This window comes from Callospermophilus lateralis, chromosome 7, assembly GCF_048772815.1.
Source record: "Callospermophilus lateralis isolate mCalLat2 chromosome 7, mCalLat2.hap1, whole genome shotgun sequence".
NCBI classification, from domain to species: Eukaryota; Metazoa; Chordata; class Mammalia; order Rodentia; family Sciuridae; genus Callospermophilus; species Callospermophilus lateralis.
In genome coordinates this window covers 129164500-129188358 of record NC_135311.1, presented here as the reverse complement: position 1 = coordinate 129188358, position 23859 = coordinate 129164500, and the positions used below count along the sequence as shown (strand labels likewise).

Below are 23859 nucleotides of genomic sequence, written 5' to 3'. Positions count from 1 at the left end.
CCCCCATACCCCAGACTCCTTGCTGTTCTCAATCCACAGCATAATCTGACACACTATAATCTATCTTACCTAAATTTATTTTCCTGACCCTCTCTGGTATTCATGGCTCTGAGCTGCCAGTTCCATAAAGGCTAAATGTTTCTGGCTTGTTCACTACTCTCATTCCCAACAGCTCAGACAGTGCTTGATACAAAGTATCAAAGATGATTACTTCAGGCATGCTAACAAATATGGCAGCAAAGTAGGTAAAGCACTTGAAAAATTAGTTATGCAATAAGCTGTGTTTATAATTGTAACAAAGATTTCCTCTTAGTTTTCCACTCAGAACAAAAGGGAACCACTTTCATATCTCCATGTAAATAATCAATGATATAAAATATTTGCAATTAATGCATTTTCATTCTCATGACATGAAAAGGTAAATCAATTTTATGGTCACAAAGTTCAGATATCCCCATCACACACACATACTATGCATGACTTGTAATAGCCAAAAATTACTTTAAGATGCAGCCTGCTTCAGTACCTTATCAAAAGTTTTAGATCATCACAGAACTTCTTACATCAAAAATGCTGACATAATACATTTAAATACTATTCAGAACATCATTTAAAAAACAAACAATAAATGCCAAAATGTGAATACCTTTAAAAATTCTGAGATACAATCTGTTAACTGTTTGTGGCCTTGGATATTTAACTCCAGTTCATAGAACTTTGATAAAAGCTTAGACTCTCTGCCACACTGATTGCAGCTACAATAAAATGAGAGTGACAAAATTAAGATCAGAGTGAGAAAAGCAATCATGTTTTATTATAGTACATTGTAGAAAGGTGGAAAGAAGCATCGTATCTTAATTAATTAGTTCTCTTTCATAGAAATTTTGTACAACACATACTAAAAAATTACATAAAAACAAAAAGTGGTAAGGCCATGAATTGCATGATCGGAAATTTTTAGAGAGGTAGTGTCCATCTCTGAGTGTCCTATCCAGCCCATTTTACTCATGCTTCACTCCACACAGCCATAAAGCAAATGGCAAAAGTCCAACCAGTTACAGTTCCCAACACCTGGATGGCTCAACTGCAATTATCAAGTGGTTTGCTTATGGGTTCCCATGGAGGCATATGACTATAAATACTCCAGGTCCCATGATCACCCATGAAAGCTACACCTGGGACCTGAACTGAAACCCAGATAACACAAGCAACTGTCTTAGGAGAAAATGTACCATGAGAAGTTGAAACAGACTTACACAGTTACATAAGCATATTCCCCACAGAACTGCTGCTGCACGATGTTCCGCACATCTGGATTCTTTTGTTTAGACAAAGTATCTTCCAATAAGGACATAAAAAGTTTTGAGAATTCTTGGGCATCCTACAAGTTTGGATTAATGAAAAGAAATACTGTATTTTTGCTTGTCAACCTCTAATACAAATGGTAAAAAAATTTCCAAAAACTGATATTTTCAAGTTAGTACTTTTTCAAGTTAGAACTACCTGCCATGTGGAACCAGTTTGTACACATGAATTTTCAGAAATGAAATTATAATGTGCAATGTAATGGATTATGTAACAGATCAATTAATTCAAAATGCAAAAGAATATGTAATTTTTTTGGCAGTACTGGGAATCAACCCCAGGGTCTTAATACATGTTAGGCAAGAGCTCTACTACTGAACTACACCCCCCGGCCCCATCACACACGTTAATTTTTAAAAAATGTCCTAATTCATCTTCCCTTAAAAGCATTGTAAAGTACACTTAAGAGTCAGGTGCAGTGGTGCATGCCTGTAATCCCAGTGACTTGGGAAGCTCAGGGAAGAGGATCTTGAGTTCAAACCCAGCCTCAGCAACTCAGCAAGGCACTTTGAAACTCAGCAAGACCTTTTCTCTTAAAAAAATTATAAAATGGGGACTGGGGATGTGGCTCAGTGGTTAAGTGCCCCTGGGTTCAATCCCCAGTAACACCAATAACAACAACAACAACAACAAAAAACCACATTTTTTTAAAGATTTCAGAATATTAAAAAGTAAATAAAGTCCTTACCTGCTGTTGCCCAGTGTCCAACCCTAAGGCTTTAACAAATCCAGATGGATCAATGTATCGTCTATTACTGTTTTGCAATAAAGCAAACAAGTATTGCAAATGCTCACAAATTGTCTGAGGCTCGTAATCTATTGAAAAGAAGTTTATTTATTAAAAGTTGCTACTTTCTATTTTAAAAGTCCTACTTCCTTTCCACTTGAGTACATAATTAAACACCCTTACATTTAAACTATACACCTATACACCTTGGTGCAGGCCTATAATCCCAACAATTTAGGAACCTGAGGCAGGAGGATGGCAAGTTCAAGGCCAACTTGGGCAACTGATGCAAATAAGAACCTGCCTCAAAAATTAAAAAGGGCTGAGGCCCCTGGGTCCCATCCCCCAACCCTCTCCCCGACACACACAGACACACACACACTTTAAGGGAAGAGGCTGTATAAATGGTTACACCACTAACACCAATAATGACGACTTTTTTTTTTTTAGTATCAAATCATATTGAGACATCCATTCTTGTATCAAAAACTAGCATATGATGGCCAAACACTTTCCAATAATCTCATTAATGTGGACTTACCACAAATGGAATAATTAAAAGAACCTCAAACACACAATGCTCATTTGAGTGAAAAAGATCAAATCCCAGGTTGGTGCAGCTACTGAACAGGCTTAAACAGGAGGATCACAAGTAGGAAACCAGTCTGAACTACACAGAACTGGTTTCATACATAAAAATACACAAACATTCTCCAGAATTTTCAAATGTTTTTGAGTTTTTCATTCTCTGATGCTGGGAACCGAATACAGGAATGCTCTATCACTGAGCTACATCCCCAATCCTACTTTTTGAGATAGGGTCACACCAAGAGGCTCATACTGGCCTTAAATTTGTGATCATCCTGCCTCATCCTCCCAAGTAGCTGGGATCACAGGCATGTGCCACCGTGCTGGGCAGTGTATCAGGTATTATACTCAGGGGCACTCAACTACTGAGCCACATGCCACATCCCCACCTCTATTTTGTATTTTATTTAGAGATAGGATCTGAGTTGCTTAGTACCTCACTTTTGCTAACGCTTGCTTTGAACTTGTGATCCTCCTGTCTTAGCCTTCCCAGCCTCTGGGATTACACGCATGCGCCACCATGCCCCTTTAAAACGGGATTTCACTAAATTGCTAAGAGGCTATTAAGTTGGTGAGGCTGGCCTGGAACTTGTGATCCTCTTGCCTCAGCCCCCAGTGTCACTGGGATTACAGGTATATGCCACTGTACCAGGTTACACCACTACTTTAAATAAAATACTATGAACACAGATTTAAAGATGCAGAACTAGCTAGTATGGTGGCACATGTTATCTATTCAGGAGGCTGAGGCAGCAGGATCACAAGTTCCAGACCAGTCTCAGCACCTTAGCAGGACTAGGGTGACTGACTGAATCAAAAAAGGTTGGGGGTGTGACCTTGTTTTCAATCTCCAGATTGAAAAAAAAAAGGAGAAAAAGAAAAGAAAATCCAACTACAGGAATGAAGCCTTGAAGAAATTACTTTGGTCATTTTTGTTAGAAATTTTTTTGTTTTTTGTTTTCTTTGGCACAGGGATCAAACCCAAGCTTGTTAGGCAAACACTACCACTCATCTATAATGTAAGTCCTAAAGAATTTTTGAGCTAGGTGTGGTGGAACATGCCTGTAATCCCAGCAGCTTGGGAAGCTGAGGCAAGGGGAGCAGGAGTTCAAAGTCAACCTCAGCAATTTAGTTAGGCCCTAAGCAACTCAGTGAGACACTAGGTAAAATATAAAGAAGGGTTCAGAATATGGCCGAGTGTTAAAGCACCCCTGAATTCAAGCCCTGGTACCTTTAAAAAAAAAATTTTTTTCCCCTAAAGAATTTTTTTTGAGCATCATGTTTTGAAGCAAAGATTGCTATTAACCAAGACCAAACTATTACCACTATCTATGGGGCTACATGATGTCATGGGCATAAGAAACCTGCTTTCTGTCTTGGATCCAAAGACTTGGGCCATGCGCCTCTTTCAGAGAAGATAAAACAATAGCACAGGTCTTGGAGTTGGGAGGCACGAGTTGGAAGTTCCCAGGGTGAAGCCCCCAGACCTGCATAATCTTAAAACACAAACCCCTACCTTCCATCTTTGAGAAGAATCGAATTCATTTCAGAAAGCCCCAACTCAAATAGGAAATCTCAAAGCATTAAAGCAATACCATTCAAAAATAATTCATATACTGTGCATGAAAATAAGTTTCCAGTAGAAACAGTTTGAAACTGATTCTGCCAAATTTACGACGAGGACAGTAGCATGTCAGTGGTTGGTTTTGCCATGGCTAATAAGTGAAATTCTCTAAAATTAAGATTAAATTTAAGTCAGCCAATTGGGAATGAGGCCCAAGGACTGTGGTTACACTGAAATATTTATTAAGTTTGTCAAACTAGGCAACAGAATAACAACCTTTTCTGCCTTACTAATTTTTACCAATCACTACAAATTAAAAGACTATAATCACAGAGTACTACACAGAAAATCTATAGATTTAAACTTACTAAGAATAACCAAATATGCTTCCTTAATTGGAACAGTAACCATTTTCATGTCAAAATGATCTCTACAAGAGAGGGAGAAGGGAAACTACCTTAAATTCCGACTCCATTTCTATAGGACCCAGCACGGAGCCTGGCACCTGCCATGTACTGGTCATTTGGTTTCACTCCCTTCAGCTGGATCAGAAGGGCCCTGGCTGGCACACTCCCCTCCCAATCCCAACCCACCTTTCTCTTCTTGGACACCATCTCCCATTATGTAGTCACTACAGGTGCTCGGACACAAGTACAACGCCTGCCGCAGCTCCAAGTTTAAAAACCACACTTGAAGAAATGTGTTGACATAACAAGTGGCTCCCAGGTTCGTCAGGCCCACGAATGAGTTCTGCAGAAATAAGATCATAAAATTCATTCCCTTTTAAACAAAAAGTCTGTAGGGAGCATTATTTAAAAATTTTCAGATTAAAGATTTTTAAGACTGCCCCAACCAACATGGTATACAGCCATCTTGAGCCTCCACAGCTAGTGGCAAGCAGTCTTAAGGGAACCTCTGTGGTGGGGAAGAGACTCTGGTGGCATGGACTGCTCCAGCCACTCACACCCAGGTACTGCAGCAGGGTCCAGAAAAGGTCAGCTCTGAGCGTCACATACCCTTTCTATTTGCTGTATTCCTGAACTGCCATAGTTCAGTAGGACAACAAAGTTTCTAGACCAGTTCCTTTACATCCTGGAGATTAGAGATGAGGTATGAGAGACTGGGAATGGGGGAAGGGAGAAGGCTCTTATTCTTTACAAAGACTGAAAAATCCGCAATTTTACACAGATTTATTCTTTTTAATAAACAAAATAGCTATGTGACAGCTGTTTTGTGAATGTCAAGTTTTAAGATTAGGAATATTGACCTTTTTTTAAAGCATAATTGTTTTATATAAATATACATAGAAAAACTAACTTAAGAATAAGCCCTAGAAAGCAAAGTTATGTCATTTCTAGGAGCTTGTTCCTTAAATTAGCATCTCCTTTAAGGACATTTTAAGTTCTAAATAAAACATGCAATTAAGCAAAGAGAGAATGTGTATTCAAACTAAAACTCCTAAAGGCTAACGGACCGCACATCTCCCTCTCAAAAGCATAACCGTCAGAACTGGTCCAACTCGAGTGGCTCAGAGTCGCGAAGTCCCATTGCTATCTTAAAGCAAGAGGTAATATGAAGTCTGAAATGCTTTTAATAACAAGCAAAACAAAAACCCAGAAACATGACACAGCAATCACTTAGAAAATGAGGCATTACCTTTTTTCTCCTCTCACAATTGGGATCGTCGATGTTATGAAAACTATTTTCGTCTATTTCTCCTAACCAAATATGCTCACCAATGCCAACCAAGCAATTTGGATTTCCTTTGCAGTTTCGTCTATAGGGAAGAAAACAACAAATATTATTTAATTTTAAAATACCTGGAACAGGGGAAAGAAGTGATGACTAAAAATGGTTATTATGGAGCTTCTTTTTTAGGTGGCAAAAAATATCATATGAGCGTGATGGGCTGGCGATGTGTCAATGGCAGAGCAGGTGCCCAGCCCACAGGAGGCCCTAGGTCCACCCTCAGCACTGCGCATGTGTGTAAACGCCAAGTGCCAATGTGGTGTCGCAGCATACTGAGAACCACTAGACTGTACACCTCAAATGGGTGCGTTGTATGGTACATGAATTCTCAATAAAGCCACCTTTTTTTAATGTAAATTAAAAAAATAAAAATTCCATAATTTCATGATGAGAAGCTAAAACTACAATAAGACATAATTTGTCATCTACTTATCATCAATAAACTAGCCAAACGGAGAAAGCACAAGACACTCTGAAACAGGCAAGCGTGCGTTACTGTTGGGAATGGAAACTGTTGGGGCTTGGCTGAGGGGGATTTCGCAACCTCTGACAGACCTATAAGGCTTTCTTTTGACCTCAAAAATCTCTTTTCAATTGATTCTCCAAAAAAATAACCTTAACAATGCAAAAACAGGAGCTGGGATTGTGTCTCAGTGGTAGGGCGCTCACTAAGTAGTGTTGAGGATCAAACCCAGGGCCTCACAAGTAAATAAAATGAAGGTATTGTGTCCAACTACTTCTAAAACAAATACTTAAACAAAATGCAGAAACATTTAAATTAGGTTACTTATTATAGCATTAAGTTAGCACTTAACCCAAAACATTAAAATGACCCAAATGTTCAAACACAGAGAATGCAGCAAAACCCACAATGGAGTACTAGACAACTGTAAAACAAGCAAACAAAAAAATGAGATGTAACCAATGCGGAATAATTTCAACAATACACTAACACTAACGTATTTTAGTGTCCTAAACAGCATCTATAGCACATTATGTGCATATGAGGAAGGTGGGCAATCTGAAAATAGACATGTATTGGCTCATTTGAACAGAAAGAAACAAAAAAGAATAAACCAGAATCTAATAAAACTACCAACAGGAACATGGTTCAGGGCCAGGGATGTAGTTTAGTGGTAGAGCGCTAACCTAGCATATGCAAGGCCCTGGGTGCCATCAGCAACAACTTGCAAAATCAAACAAAACAAAATAACAACAACAACAACAACAAAAAAAAAAAAAACTAGAGTTTAAACAGGGTAAATGGGCATATGAAACTTCCAAATCTACCTATCCGTGTATTATTTAACTGGGGGAGCACATTAACATTTCTTATAACACAGGGACACAAGAATTGTAGGCATCCTAAATTCATATTTCCCCAGAATGAAATATGGGGGGCGGGAAGGATGCCCAGGATCAAGTCACTTGAGAGTCATTAATTAGCAAGCTCATTGGGTAATGTCAGTAGGCTAAAGATAAAAAGGATAAACTCTAATCAGTAGGCTTCCTTTTCAGAGAAATTAGCTAGCAATTCAGAAATATTGATATTAATTTCTAAATAGTCTTTACTAAAAATTACTAAAACACCCAAATAATGTGGGATAATTTCAACAATAAATTAAGTAAAAACACTAATGTAATTATTACTAAAAACATCCAAAGCTTGCTAGCATAATGGTACAGGTCTGTAAGCCTAGCTACTTGGGAGACGGAGGCAGGAAGATCCCATCCTTGAAGCCAGCCTGGGCAACTTAAGGATATCTTGTCTCAAAATTTTAAAAAAGGGCTTGGCGTGTGGCTTAGTGGTAAAGCACTTGTCTGTTCAAGGCCCTGGGTTCAATCCACAATACCAACACATACACACACATGGGCGCCAGGTGCAAACTAACTGCACACACACAAGATTATAGAGGAAAATATTCAACTCCAGAGAAATGCAAATTTAAAACAGTCATGAAAGGTGTTTTGACTTATCCAATCATTAAATTGTGTAACATTAATACTCGGAAGAACCAAGGTCAAGTGAGAGCCCCTGTCCGCTCACTGCTAATAACTTACACCATTGGAGAAAGAGTGCTTTTCTCCACTCTAACTTCTGATACCAGATGCACAGGCTTTTCCCACACTGACCAAATCTGATGTGGCAAAGTGTTCTAAGATTCAATTCTGACACTATAACCAGAGTTAGGGTGAGGGAACTCTGCCACAAAACTGCCCACTCAGGTGCCAACCAAAGGTCTACAGCACTCCTAACTGGCTTTAAATCAGAGGTTCCCATAACCTCTTCCTCCAGTTTAATGGTTAGAAAGGCTCACAGAACTCAGAGCAAACTTTGATTATGCTTACTGGTTTATTACAAGGGACATTGTAAAGGCTACAGATGATCAGTCAAATGAAGAGGTACAGTGATGAAGTATGTAAAGGTCAATAACAAGGAACTTGGATTAGAAACCTGAGGCAGGAGGATTGCGAGTTCAAAGCCAGACTCAGCAACTTAGCGAGGCCTTAAGCAACTGGGTGAGATGCTATAAAAAAGGGTTGGGGATGTGGCTCACTGGTTAAGCAATCCTGGGTTCAAACCTCGGCACCAAAAAAACTAAAAATGAAGGTGGGCTGGGGTTGTGGCTCAGCGGTTGAGCACTTGCCTTGCATGAGTGAGGACCTGGGTTCGATCCTCAGCACCACATAAAAATAAACAAATAAAAATAAAGATATAAAAATAATAAAGGGAACATCTATCCCTGTGGAATTAGGGTACACCATGTTCCCAGCACCTGGCAGCATTCACCAGCCCGGAAGCTCTATGAACCTGCCCTGTGTTTTTATGGAGTCTTCACTAGGTAGGCAGGATGGAAGAACTCACCAGCCACCAGTGATCAATTCAATTGTTACTCTCCCCTTCTTGGAGGCCAGGGGGTGAGGCTGAAAGTTCCAACTTCCACTCCCTAGCCAGCCAGTCCCCATCTGGAGGCTATGCAAGAGCACCAACACTGAGCAACCTCATTGGTATACAAAAAGACACTTATCACTTTAGAAATTCTGCATGTTAAATAGTATTACATTAGGAACTTTCATTTGAATTCAATTTCTCTGAACAAGTTAAAAAAGAAAAATCCCCCAAAGCAAATTAACTACTAAAATGTTAAAAAGTCCTCCAGGAGAGGGCTGGGTTTGTGGCTCAGCAGTAGAGCGCAGGCCTTGGGCCCTGGGCCTTGGTTTTCATCCTAAGCACCACATAAAAATAAATAAATAAATATAGATAGATAGATAGATAGATAGTATCCAACTACAACTAAAAAATAAATATTAAAAAAAAAAAGTCCTCCAGGGGAAAAGAATTCAGGACAATAGTCAAGTAGAGTTTTAAAGGCTGCCAGACACCCTCCTCCAGCACCTGCAGAGGGCCCTGTTCCTTACGCCATGTTGAACTCAAACTGAGAGGGAAAAACCAAACTCAGCTGTTCACCCCTGCTTGTTAAAAAAAAAAAAAAGAAAGAAAGAAAGAAAAATGAAAAAGAGCGGAGGAAGAGCAAGTGCTTACCACAATTTGTAAGCGCTGGGTTCAACCCCTAGCACCAAAGACACCATCCACTGCTTCTCCACATGTCCTGCTGCATTCTCATGGGTCATAAATCTTACACAATTATAACAAAAATTGTTCAAGCCAAGCACACATATATTGTGGACTTAATGCAAATGTTAAAATAAACTGCTAAAAGTACAAGGCAAGAGTAAGCCCTATCAGATACTGAATCTTAAGGTAAAGTCACCAAATTAAAACAATGTAAAAATCCATGTGTTGGAAACTCAATCCCCAGCGCAAGTGTCTGGAAGTGGAGACTACCAAAGATGGTCAGGTCATAAGGGTGCTGCCCACATGAAGGGATTAATGCCCCCAGTCCAGGTGGGTTCTTCTTCTTTCATTCTTCTGGCCTGTAAGGACAGAGTCCCTTGCCGTCCCACCCTCTGCCATGTGAGGGCATAGTAATGGAGCCCACACCAGATACCGGAGCCTTGATGAACTTCCCAGCCTCCAGAACTGTGAGAATGATCACTATGCCAGTCTCAGGTGTTTTGTTGTGGCAGCACAAAGTAAACTAAAACAACAGGGCGTGATGGTACAGGCGTATAATCCTAGCTAATTGAGACTGAAGCAGGAATCTCAAAGTCAAGGCCAGCTTGAGCAACTTAGTGAAATTTTGTCTTGAAATAAAAAATAAAAAGGGCTGGGGATGTAGCTCAGTGGTAAAGCATTCCTGGGTTCAATCCCCAGGACCACAAAGAAAAAATAATAATAACTAAAAAATAAATATTAAAATTCTTTAAAAAAAAAGGGGGGGGGGAGCTGGGATGTGGCTCAAGCGGTAGCGTGCTTGCCTGGCATGCGTGCAGCCCGGGTTCGATCCTCAGCACCACATACAAAGATGTTGTGTCCGCCGATAACTAAAAAATAAATATTAAAATTCTTAAAAAAAGAAAAAAAATAATAAATAACAAGTGAAAACACAAAATAAACTAGATGCGGGTGCCTTGTGTGGTCATCAACATTGCTATTTACTGGGCCTTTCTCCTGCTGGATACCTTCTGAAGGAGTAGGACCATGAAATAAGCTTAGGTCAACCAAGTTATGAACAAAAAACATGCATGTACTTCCAGGACAAACATTTCTCTAATGGCCTGAAATCCTCCAAGTTTCAAGCTGCGACTGCTGCTCTGGGTATCCAAGTGACTAGGAGGAGCCAGCCTCCCCACCCCACCTACCTACACCAATACTCCAGGGAGCAATATATATAACCTCTTTCTTTCCATCACTGAGCTCTAGGAGTTACCAGGACCCACAGCATAACCTAGCCCATTCTAGTACATTGGGTCTTTCCTATCATTTTGGCAAAAGTACATATCCTCTAACAAGGCCATAGGGTCACAGGTAGCTTCTCATACATGCTAGTGAAGCTAAAAAATGGAATGATATCTGTGATGAACAGTTTCTGACATTCACCAACTTTTGCAGTGCATTTACCCACATATCCTGCAATTCCACTGAGTTTTTATTTTACACACATACCTACACACATGCAAAATAAGTTAAATCAAAGCCACTGCTTGAAGCATTGTTCCAAATAGCAAAGACTGAATGAAAGCAAGCCCAGCGTCCATTTATGGGAGATTGGTTAATTAAACTTTGACACATATATACAATGTAACTGTACATAAGAATGAGGGACCAAGAAAAAATGAATGCAAGTATCCAAGTTGTACACAAAAATTTACAGCAACTTTTATACACCTCAGTTAAAAACTGCAAGCAAAGGCTGGGGGTGCAGCTCAGTGGTAGAGCACTTGCCTAGCATATGCCAGGCCCTTTGTTCAATCCCCAGGATCCCCCCAAAGTGTATTAAAACCTATAACCAGTGATCCAGTGTCCATCAGTGGAACAAATTATCATATATTCATACCACAAACACTATTAAGTAAAAGACTAATACTTATAAATAATCTAAATTTTTTTTGAACAAAAGACAGAGACATAAAAGGACAACCACTCTTACAGTCCATTAATGTGAAGTTCAAGAATAGGTGGAACTAATCTGTGTAGACAGAAATCAGAACAGTGCTGCCCACAGGGGTGGGTGAGCTAAGCAGGAACAAATGTGAAGAACTTTCTAGTGACAGAAGCGCTCTTGGGGCTGGGGTCGCGGCTCAGTGGTGGAGCACTTGCCTGGCATGTGTGAGGCCCTGGGCTCCATCCTCAGCATCACATAAAAATAAAGGCATCCTGTTCATCTACAATTACAATTTTTTTTTGTTTGTTTAAATATGGGGGCACTTGGGGTATAACTTATAGTTAAGCACCCAGGGTTCAATCCCAAGTACCCCCTGCAAAAAGGTGGAGATTAGGTGTGAAAGACGCAAGCAAACATAATAACAAAGTTATCAAAACCTGTCATCTAGCATTTATATCCCCAATCTACCAGGACAAAATACATTTGGAAAAGAATTGACCCAGTACCACAAAAAATAGAAAAGGGCAGTAGTGGGGATTAAACCCTGGGACACTTTACCACTAAGCTACATTCCACTCCTTTTTTATTTTAAAATGAAATGACTAAGCTATGCTTAGGCTGGCCTCAAATGTTTAATACTCCTGCCTGGGCCTCCAAGTAGCTGGGTTTATAGGTGTGTGACACTGCGCCCAGCAAAAGTTAACTTTTTTGAGCCTAAGCATATATTTTAAAACTTAAGAATTCAACCATCCAACCAAAAATTAAATACCTTTACTTTTCCAAATCTCAAAAGTTAGGGCTGGGGTATAGACAGCTCAGTGGTAGGTCACTTATCTAATATACACAAAGCGCAGGGTTCAATCCCTATCTCATAGAACAACAACAACAAAAAAAAACTTGTAGAAGGTGAAGTAGTATGTGATTATACCTCAATAAAAAATTTTTGTAGTAACAACAAAAACAAAAGCTTAAGGAATCAAAAACTGCAGCTTACTGGCTGGGAATGTATTCAGTAGGGCACTTGCCTAGCATACCCAAGGCTCTGGGTTCAATACCCAGAACACGGCACCCCTCCTCTCACACCCACCCCCCCCCAAAAAAAACCCAAAAACACCCGCAGCTTATGTTATAAATATGCCCCAAGACTCCTTAATTGCCATATTAATCCAGCTGGCCTAAAATGTAGGCTTTTCGGGAAAGGGGGACTAGCCAAGCAAGGGCACTGAAAAGTGACTATCTGAAAAGACTATTAATCTCCTTTGTAAAAAGCTACCTTCCAAATTGGGAATAAAGGAAAAGGTTTCTGGGCGGGTCACTCACTGGCAAGTCAAGTAGTCTTTCCCTATCTAAACAGGTTTATTTAACTAAATATAAACTAAAAAATTTCCTTTTTCTTTCTTTGCCTCACAGTGGGACTTCTCAGTTCTCCAAAGATGATGAGGTGTTTCCCAGGCTTTTTACACCATTTGAAAAACACTGCCTCATGGTTCAACTTCACACGTGATCAAAACATACCCTCTTTCTTCTGAGAGAGTGGGAAGATGGGAATGCTCAAATCCTCACTCACAGCAGTAGGAGCAGATCCTGGTGACTAGTTGTATTGAAAGATTTAAAGTATTCATGCCACTTGTACAACTTTTTCCTGCTGCAGTGGCACACATCATTTACCCCAGCTACTTGGGAGGGTGAGGCAGGAGGAGCACTAGTTCAAGGCCAGCCTGAGTTTAAGGAGCACCGGCCACAGGCATGCTCAGCAATGTCTGGATGTGATGACAAGGACTATCAACTAGAGATAGGCCAAGTAATGCATGGTTACCAAGGTTACTTCATGGGCATATCCAGTTACTACTCCCTCTGGGTGCAACCAATGGATATTAACTGGAAACCATTTAAACCACTTGTCCTGCTGCATCAGAGTAGAGACTGGCCACCTTGCTGTCCATCCCTGGACTGACTCCAGCATTCCCTGTGGTCCAACCATCAGCCAGAGAAAACCACTGGACAGAGACAATGTTTGCTCTCAAGCCAAGAGAAGTCGCGAGGCAACCGAAGCACCTTGGGACTCACGGTTGCCCTGGGATTGTGGTGTGCTTGCTTTGTTTGATTATTGTGAACTGAGTTAGCTTTGTGCTTGATGATTGGTACGATCAAATACACACTTGCATTCCAAGACAATCCGCCTTCGAGTAATTATTAAAGTGCCACTCTGGACACTGAGAAACTTAGCTAGACCCTGTCTCAAAATAAAAAACAAAAAGTGCTGGGGATGTGGCTCAGCGGTAGAGTGCCCCTGGGTTCAATCCCCAGTACTGAAAGAAAAAGAACCAGAAGAGTCCCACTGTCCTTGAAAGCATGAGGAAACCAGATCTGTGACAGACAGCTAGAGTTCCACAAAGTTCTTTTTTTAAAAAACCTTTATTTTACTTATTTATTTTTATATGGTGCTGAGGCTCGAACCCAGCACCTCGCACAAGCTAGGTGACCGCTGGACCACTGAGGCACAACCCCAGCCCCACCATAAAGTTCTTAATCTTACTGGTGTGTTGGTTGACCACAGCCCAAGCCTCCTTTATCCCGAGGAACCATTCCCAGAAGCAAATCCGAGAGGCTCTTAGGCCTGACCTCCAAACCAACACCCTGTCCTCTGTCCTCTCAACTGCCTCCTCCTGGTGGCTCCCACAGGCCTTTAGTCAGCACACTACATCCCACGCAGGCTATACCTGTCTGTAGAACACGCACACTTTTTGATCTTGTGTTTGACTGCCCTTTGGATTTCTTCCCCTTTGCTTATAGACCACACTTTTTCTAGTCTCCGACATATTTACTCTCAGCAGTCATTCAAGTAGCACTGTTCTACTTTGCTAAACCCACAGCTATGATATGGACAGTCTGCTGGGGTCCCCCAGGTTCCATGGATTGAGCCCATGGTCCCCAGGGTGGCAGTATTTGGAGGTGGTGGAATCTTTATGTGATGGGTTTTTTAGGACAGGAAGGTCCTCAGGTCAATGAGGAGCCCTGCCTTTGGGAAAGAATTAAGGCAGTTTCACAAACAACGCCTAGTCTTTGGCAGTTCTCCAAAGAGTTCTTGCCACTGTCTGCACCTAGCCCCACCCAGACTCTCTCTGGCTTCCCATTCGATAATGTGACTGCTTGCCATCCCAGGTGATCTGAGGTACCCAAGAGGGCCCTCACCACACCATACAACTTCCCTTGAACCTCCACAACTGTGTAAGTTAAATAATCTCTTTTCTTCACAAGTAGCCTGTGTCAGGCATTTCATTGAAGTACTGAAAAGCTAACTAATACAATCATAGAGAACAGTAATTCTAAATTCTTCCATGCCCTCCCTACCCAACTGACAAGAAATCCATTCCAGTTCAAGGCCAACCTTAGCAACTTGGCAAGACTCTGTCTCAAAATAAAAAATAAAAAGGGCTGCGTTTGTGACTCAGTGGTTAAGCACCCCTAGGGTCTGTGCCTGATAATCACCACACACACCAAAAAAAAAAAAAAAAAAAAGAAAAAGAAAGAAATCCATTCCAGATGGACTAGGGATCTAACTAAGAAGATAAAATAAGGGCTGAGGATATAGCTCAGTTGGTAGAGTGCTTGCCTCACATGCACAAGGCCCTGTTCCCCAGCACCAAAGAAAAAGAAAGGTAAAATAGTCAGGAGTTATGGTGCACTCTGGGCTACTTGAGAGGCTGAGACTGAAGGGACTGCAAGTTCCATGCCAGCCTCTGTCATGTAGCAAGATACGGTCTCTCAAAAACTAAAAAGAGCTGAGAGTGTAGTTCAGTGCTAGAGCACCCATGGGTTCAATCCCCACTACCGAAAAAAAAAAAAAACATAAAAAGGCAAAAGTAGAAGGTCCCTGCAAGGTGTACATTTACCACAGCATCTGTAACCACAATAAAGGACCTTAGGGCAGGCAGAGGCACACACCTGCGATTATAGCTACTGGGGAGCCTGAACCAGGAGGATCCCAATTTCTTCCCACTCAGTCCCCAGCCCAAAAAAAAAGCAAGCAAGCAAGCAGGCAGGCAAAATGAGTTAGTAGGCAGTACTTTTTTTTTTTTTTTTTACAAAAAAAAGGGGAGGGGAGAGAGAGGGAGGAATTTTTAATATTTTTTAGTTTCGGTGGACACAACATCTTTATTTTATTTTTATGTGGTGCTGAGGATCGAACCCAGTGCCCTGCACATGCCAAGCGAGTGTGCTACCGCTTGAGCCACATCTCCAGCCCAATAGGCAGTACTTTTTAGACCATATACTTGTTATATGAGTGTTAATTAAAAAAATCAGGCCACACCACAACACCTCTAACAGGTGCTAGAAGAAATGCAGCAATTGCACTCTTTCCTGCTCATGAGAGCATGATATTGTGAGGGGCTGCCCATGAGCTAGTTAAGCATTCTCTCAGCCTTGAGCCAAGAGTATAGGTCTGGCATTGCAGCTCCCTGTAGGCTGCGGAATGCAGGTGGCCTCCACCTTCACTGGGCAAAGAAGTTTTGCTTCCTCATGGCTCAGGACCTGGGCATTACCTAGGGGAGCTTGACCAGGCCACCCCCTGCCTTATTTGGAGAAGAACATTCTATCAAAAACACTTTGTTAGTTTCCCTATAAATAAGGAGATTCCGGGGGCACATGCTCTCTTGCCCTTCCTGCTTCCAGCAAGACAGCAGGATCTTTAAGGTCACAAAGCTGTCTTACCCCCAACTGTGTGAAAAAACTATTCCCTTGTCCGTGTAAGCTTTTCACAACCAGCCCACAGCATGCAGAGGAACATGGGTGGCATGATATGGTACAACCACTTTGGACAACAGTATGACATTATCTCCTAAGGCTAAATAAATGCTATGATGCACCAATTCTGTTTATCAAAATCTGTATGTATATATAAGCCGGGCACAGTGGCACACCCCCAGTAATCTCAGATACTTCAGAGGCTGAGGCAGGAGGATGGAAAGTTCAAGTCCAGACTTGATAACTTAGTGAGAGAGTGAGATGCTATTTCAAAAAAAAGAAAGTATATATACTGCCAGGTGTAGTGGCCATAAACCTGTAATCCCAGCAACCTGGGAGGCTGAAGCAAGAGGATGACAAGTTTGAGGCCTGCCTCAGCAATTAGGCAAGGCCCTAGCAACTTAGGGAGACCCTGTCTTAAAATAAAAAATACAAAGGTCTGGGAGTGTTGCCCAGTGGTTAAGTATCCTTGCATTCAATCCCCCGTACCAAAATAAATAATGTGTGTGTGTGTGTGTATACATACACACATATACCCATATTGCACCAAAAAGTATGTTATGTACAAGAAAGTTCATTGCAGCCTTATTCACAATTTCCAAATCCTGGGAAAACTGCAAATAACTATCACCAGGAGAAAGATGAGATGCAGTCACCCAATGGAACACCACACAGCACTAAGATGAACACTGTTACCCACAGTGTGGATGGATCCTGCAGTGTTGAGCAGAAGGAACCATAGCTGCACATAGTTTTACACAGGCTAAATCTGTGGTGTTCAAAATAAGGATGGTAGTTACCTTGGAGGAGGAGGAAGAACATGGCAGGGAGCAATAGGAGAAAAGGAGAAAACGCAGGCAGGCTCGCTCTGGAGAGCCAGTAAGGGGTATTGTTCCATTGTTTGTTTCCTACTGTTCTAGGCATTGAACCCAGGGAAATTCTACCTTTCACCTATATGCCAGCCCTTTTTATTCTTTATTTTGAGAAAGTTCTCACTAAATTGCTGAGAGTCTTGATAAGCTGCTGAAATAGCTGACCTTGAACTAGCAGTCCTCCTGCCTCAGCCTTCCAAGTTGCTGGGATCACAGGTTATGTGCCACCACAACCAAGCTTATACATAAAATTACATCACAATTATCACAAAAGAAACATTCTTATGCATCTGTTGCCAGAATCAAAATCTTACTAGCTCTCCCAGGCGTGGAGGAGCCCACCTAAAGGATGACGCAGGAGGCTGGCAAGTGAGTGTCCAGTCTTACCAACTTAGTAAGACCCTGTCTCAGAATAAATAAATAAAAATGTAAAAGACTGGGGGTGTAGCTCAGTGGTAGGACACCCCTGGGTTAAACTCCGAGTACCACCAAAAAAAAGCATGACCACACAATCTAGAACACACCATCACACCATTCACAGAAGTACAAAGAGTAAATACAGAAAGAGATGCTCAATGCCTCCAGCAAAACAGACAAATGGAAGTTTATACGCTATCTTAAATCCAGGCGGGTGGCACACAACTGTAATCCCAGCAGCTCGGGAGGTTGAAGCAGGAGGATTGAGAGTTCAAGGACAGCCTCAGCAGAAGCAAGGTAATACGCAGCTCAATGAGACCCTGTCCCTAAATAAAATATAAAAAAAGGGCTGAGGATGTGGCTCAGTGGTTGAGTACCTGAGCTCAATCCCTGGTATCCTCCCTTCAAAAAAAAAAAAAAAGATGTTATCTTTCACTAATCAGATTGGTGGTGAGAATTGATAATGCTCTGGCCAAGTAATAGAAGCACTAACTGTAGATGGCAGTGTTAAAGGGTATGAATGTTTATCATGTATCTTTTTGTTTTCTCTTTGCACCACTAGGGATCAAACCCAGGAGCATTCGATCTCTGTGCTAGATCCACAGTTCATTTTATTTTTTCTTTTCTTTTATTTTCTTAATAGTTGTAGATGCAGGGGCTGGGGTTGTGGCTCAGTGGTGGAGTGCTCGCCTAGAACATGTGAGGCCCTGGGTTCGATCCTCAGCACCACATAAAAATAAATAAATAATAGTTGTAGATATACGCAGCATTTATTTATTTTTCATATGGTGTTGAGCATCGAACCCAGTGACTCACACAAGCTAGGCAGGTGCTCTGCCACTGGGCTACAGTCCCAACCCCCCCCCCCTTTATTTTTTTTCATTTTGAGACAGGGTCTTACTAAGTTGCTTAGGACTTCACTAAATTGCTGAGACTGGCCTGGAACTTGTGATTCTCCTCTCTCAGCCTCAGAAGTGGATACATTACAAGAGGCACTGTACACAACTCAGTTGTCAAAATTTTAGGCAGCCATGTCCTTTACACCACCAATTTATCATCCTACAATCTATGGGAAGATACTCAACACCCAACAGCACTGTCTGTAATATCAAAACCTGGAAACTTGGGGCTGGGGCTCAGTGATAGAGCGCTCACCTGGCACACATGTGGCACTGGGTTGGATCCTCAGCACCACATAAAAATAAAGGTATTGTGTCCACCTACAACTAAATATATTTTTTTTCTTTTTTTTTTTTAATGTGAAAACCAAAGGTCCATCAATAGAAAACTGGTTAAATAATTTATAACACATCTAGCCAGGCACAGTGACACACACCTGTAACCCCAGTGGCTTGGGAGGCTGAAGGAGGAGGATCACAAGTTCAAAGCTAGCCTTGGCAACTTAGTGAGGCCCTAAGCAATTTAGCAAGACCCTGTCTCTAAATAAAAATAAAAAAGGGCTGGGGATGTGGCTCACACCCCTTGGTTCCATTCCTGGTACCAAAAAAAAAAAAAAAATCAGGAACTTAGCAAAAGCATCCCTTAGCTTACCAAGAACCTGTCTCAAAACGTAAAATAAAAAGGGATGGGAATGTCGTTCAGTGGTAGAACTCCACCAGGTTCAATATCGATAAAGCAGGGACCATTCCAAATCATTTTTGGTCCTAACTACTGATTCTAAAATTACAAAGTCAATTAAGATTTACAAAACTTGATGTCACTTACTTTTGCACCCCCCCACACAAAATAACTGAAATGTTGGATGTTAATGCACTTCACTGTGGCAACATTTACTATCTACCTCTCTCCCATAACAGCATGCTACATACTTAAATGATATAATGAAATCCATTTTTTTTTGGGGGGGGGAGCCAGCACAAAGCTGGAAGTCTTCCAGTATAAGATTTTTTTTGAGAGAGAGTAATTTTTTGTTAATATTTATTTTTTAGTTTTCAGCGGAAACAACATCTTTGTTTGTATGCAGTGCTGAGGATCGAACCCAAGCCGCACGTGTACCAGGCTTGAGCCACATCCCCAGCCCATGAAGTCTATTTTTTGAAAAAAAACAAGGCAGAGCTGAGGATGCGGCTCAGTGATAGAGACTTGCCTAGCACTCTCCCCCCACCCACCCAAATTTTGAATTTAACAGATACCAAAAAAAAGAGAGAAGAAAATGCCTGGGCTTAAGCAAGGGATTTTGCTTTCATGCAACAGTTGGTTAGGGATGAAGTCCTCCCAGGCACACATGCCCTGGACAACAGAAAAGACATGCAGGGATGACATGCAAGGACAGACAAGGGCACTGGCTCATGGAGCATGACACCTAGAAAACCAATTATACAAAACTGGTGATTTTTTTAAGAGTTCATTTGGGTTAAGGAGGAAAAGTGAGGTGTGCCAATGAGGTGTGTGTGTGGCACACACACACACAAACACAAAAGCCAACAATGTTATAAACCAGATTGTGGTGATGGCTGCACAATTCCACAAATATACAAGAAAAAAAAAACCTGGATTGTACACTTTAAATGGATGGATTGTATGATATGCAAAATATGGCTCAACAAAGCTGTTTAAATGTTTTAGGCCAGTCACTGAGGCAGGAGAACCTGTTCAAGGCAAACCTTCAGCAAATTAGCAGGGTCCTAAGTTACTTCGTGAGACCCAGTCTCAAAATAAAAAATAAAAAAGGACTGTGAACGTGGCTCAGTGGTAAAATGCACCTGGGTTCAATCCCCACTACCAAAATAAATAAATTTGCAGGGCAGATGTCAATCATTTCACTAACTTACACCTGGGAGTCAGATTTACCCTCCTTGTGCCCCAGATGCCCTGAGCTTGGAATGATTGGCTTGCTATATTTCTGGAAGCTTCCTAACTTGTTCCACTTCTTTTTTTTTTTTTTAAGAGAATGTGTGTGTGTGTGTGTGTGAGAGAGAGAGAGAGAGAGAGAGAGAGAGAGAGAATTTTTTAATATTTATTTATTTTAATATTTATTTATTTTTTTTAGTTATTGGCAGACACAACATCTTTGTATGTGGTGCTGAGGATCGAACCCAGGCGCACGCATGCCAGGTGAGCGCACTACCGCTTGAGCCACATCCCCAGCCCCTGTTCCACTTCTTAAACAAGGTAACTCCAAAGCCAGAGACCATAACTTCCATTCCTTCTGGATCCCACAGCAGAATGTAAAAACTCCAGAAAGCGGGGCTGGAGTTGTGGCTCAGTGGTAGAACGTTTGCCTAGCATGCACAAGGCACTGGGTTCGATCCTCAGCACCACATAAATGTAAAATAAAGATATTGTGTCCACCTAAAACTTAAGAATATATATTAAAAAAAAAAAAAAAAACCTCGGAAAGCATTTACTAATTGCCTGCTGAAAGAAGGCTACTCACTTGAGTATGCCCAGCTTGGCCAAGTCAACTCACAACATTCCGGAAAGAAAACTAGAAATACAGTTACAAGGCGGGGGAAAAAAAAAGCCAAAAGACTGCCAGAATGCCTAACGATTCAATCTAAAAGATAGTGTTATGAAAACGCAAGATCTAAGGGAAAGCAAAAGAACAACATTTGCATAGCTCAAACGCGCAGTCGTATGCAATCAGGACGACCCCCGCCCCCGTAAAAAGACTGAGAAAACTAAAACACTAGATCTCAAAGAGTGAGGGAAGGTCAAGTGGGGATGGAGGGTACAGATGACGTAGGTTAACCAAAGGTTTCCCTAAAGCTGCTCTCTCCAAACACAATACTAAGATGATAAGGCCTTTGGCGTCACGGCTACCAAGATGAAGCTCACTTCCAGCAAGTTCCTTTTAACAAGTGAAAACCCCTAGCTGTGACCAAGACAGACAAACCATCAATGTTTCCTTGGCTCTCGGTCCCTACCTTCAGCCACCTCCACCGCCATCTTCTGGATAAGAACCCAGCACCTTTTCTAAAGGGCTTTCAACAGCATCACCTCCGCGCAGAGCCCGGGAAGGTTGCATTTCCCAGGTCGCGCAGAGCGCAGAAAGGGGGAACCTTCACCTGGCTCTTCCCTGCGCCTCCCAAATGCACGCAAAGGGCCGCCGTCTTCCTTCCCCCAACCCGCCCCAGTTTCCCAAGCTCCAGCGCCAGGGTCCCGCGAAGCCCGGTGCGCGGGCCTCACCTGCACACGCCGCGGATGCAGGGCTCCAGCCAGATTCGGTAGGCGGTTTCAATGTGCTCCTGCGACACCTCCTCGGGCCGCACCGTCTCCGCCCAGCGCCAGGCCGCCTTCTCCAGCTGCAGCCGCGGGGCCATGGCCCTGGCACAACGAGCGCCCCTCAAGCCCGGCCGCCTCCGCCTCCGCTGCCGCCCGAACGGGCTCCGCCACCTGCCAGCGAAGAGGACCAAGTGCTCTCTCAGCCAGATGACCAGTCAATCACCTGTGCGCGCCACTGTTGCCGCGCCCGCCCGCGCCCAACCCGCACGACTGGCCGCAAAGCGCCGCCGCCGCCACCCGACACCACCCGCGCCCACGGACGTTGAAGGTGTACTCCCCGCAGCGGTGGGCGCATGCGCGTTCCCAGCAGCCCCTGCGCCACCCGCGCCTCTAACCGGACGAGCGGCGGAAGGGGGAGAGGCTGGCCAAGACAGTGTTGCCACGTCTTCACCGTCGCAGCGGGGGAAGCAACGTCTCAACCCCCAGGGTAGCGTCCTGCGTACCACTATTCTAACAAGCCCGCGACCGTGGGGCAGAAGGCTGAGTGTCCTTGCCTCCGGTACTTCCCCTTTAACAGTGGAATCACGCGCGAGGCTACTCAACGCACACCATAGGTCCTCCTGGATTGCGGGGTGGGCCCTGTTTACAGCAGAAACCGGGTCACCACAGAAACCAGGGTCACCTCTCTTGAGGAAGACTTAACTTGAGCCTGAGCTGGTTCCGACTCCTTTCCCGAGCCCTGCTGACGTCACGGGGCGTTCTTGGCTTTTGCTGAGCCAGAACGGGACTACAAGTCCCGGCGTGCACTGCGTGCTGTCCCTCGGTGCGGGGCGCGCTGGAATATGTAGTCTTGCAGATGCGTGGCTAGGGCCGCTGCAGATGGTGTGGGGCGCGCGCAGGGTCTTGCAGTGGGCTCCCGTTTCTTGACCATTTGTTGTTATTGGAGATCAAATCCACTAGTTAGTTATCACTCAACATTTTGTTTTTGTTTAAGACAGGGTCTCGCTCCTTTGCTGAGCCTGGGGGTCGAAATTGGCGAACCTTCTGCCACAGGCAAATGGACAGGATTTCGGGCGGCGAGACCACGCCTGGCTCCCTCCTCCCTGGCTCCCAGGCACGAAATCATTTACTTTCAGCAATTTCTACCACGAGGCATAAAAAGTAACCTTTATCTGAATGTTTCACAAGCTGTGAAGGGTGCTGTTAATTTACATTTGAATGGGAGCTCTAAGAGGGAGGGGTCTAAGCTCGAATTTCTGAGTCAACTGCTTTCCAGCTGGGTAACCTTGAACTGGATTCTTTAGGCGTGTTGAAAAAAGTGGTTCCTGCCCTTGGAGTTGGGTGAGGGTCGAGCCTTAGAAATTCAAAGATATCCTTCCCTGTTTGTTGAAGGGTAAGGGGTGGAGTACTTGAAAAAAGGCTTCCCGGAAGAACCCCGAACCTACCAATTAAAAGATGAATGGAATAGTGTGCCACAGCACTCGTGTAATCCCAGGGACTGAGATTACACTGCTCAGGGGCCTTATTACCAAAAGCTCCGTCCTGGTCCTCCATGCTAATCCAATAAGGAGAACACGGCTGGGAAAAAAGGAAGAAATTTTAGTGCTTTGCTAGCAAAGGAAAAACACAGGGAACTCCTGTCCCAGAGCCTGTGATTATGCACATCAGCAAGAACCGGGGGCTTTTAAAGAGATCATTCAAAGGCTACATTCCCTGTGTTCTCTGCCTGGAGTTGTAATTGAGTATTAATCTGAGAGAGTCATTTCTTAGATCTTCTGGAGCCATTCCCAAATCTGAATACTTGTTGTGGGTGGGTGGTGAGTGTGTGCTTAAGGACAGATAAATAAATGTAAGATGGGGAAGAAAGTTTATCCAAAGCCAGAAAGAGAGAGGGAGAGATTAGGAGGGAGGAGGGGAAGAAGGGAAAGAAACATCAATTTTAAAACTAAATTGCAGGGCTGGGCTTGGTGGAACACACCTGTAATCCCACTGACTCAGGAGGCTGAGACAGAAGGATCTTAAAACCAGCCTCAGCAATTTAGCAAGGCCTTAAACAGCTTATGGAGACCCTGCCTCAAAACATAAAAAGGGTTTCGGATGTGACTTAGTGGTTAAGCACCCCTGGATGCAAACCCCAAT

The 23859-nt window shown here is 42.8% G+C and overlaps 1 protein-coding gene across 3 annotated transcripts in view; it reads right to left on the bottom strand.

Annotated features, from left to right (window-relative positions):
- Usp48 (ubiquitin specific peptidase 48) overlaps positions 1–22427 on the bottom strand; it is a 66587-nt gene extending 44160 nt beyond the window's left edge. For 2 of the 3 annotated variants that reach the window (XM_076861097.2, XM_076861098.2), the window contains exons 1-7: positions 22328–22427; positions 21685–21891; positions 5901–6021; positions 4838–4994; positions 2054–2181; positions 1257–1381; positions 647–755 (exon numbers count right to left, since the gene is read on the bottom strand). In XM_076861097.2, the coding sequence (XP_076717212.1) occupies positions 647–755; positions 1257–1381; positions 2054–2181; positions 4838–4994; positions 5901–6021; positions 21685–21891; positions 22328–22332 (852 nt within the window). In that variant the 5' untranslated portion in view covers positions 22333–22427. Of the gene's footprint in view, positions 1–646; positions 756–1256; positions 1382–2053; positions 2182–4837; positions 4995–5900; positions 6022–21684; positions 21892–22223; positions 22269–22327 lie in introns of those variants that run through there. The other variant, XM_076861100.2, reaches the window with a different exon arrangement.
- Between the last annotated feature and the right edge of the window lie 1432 nt (positions 22428–23859).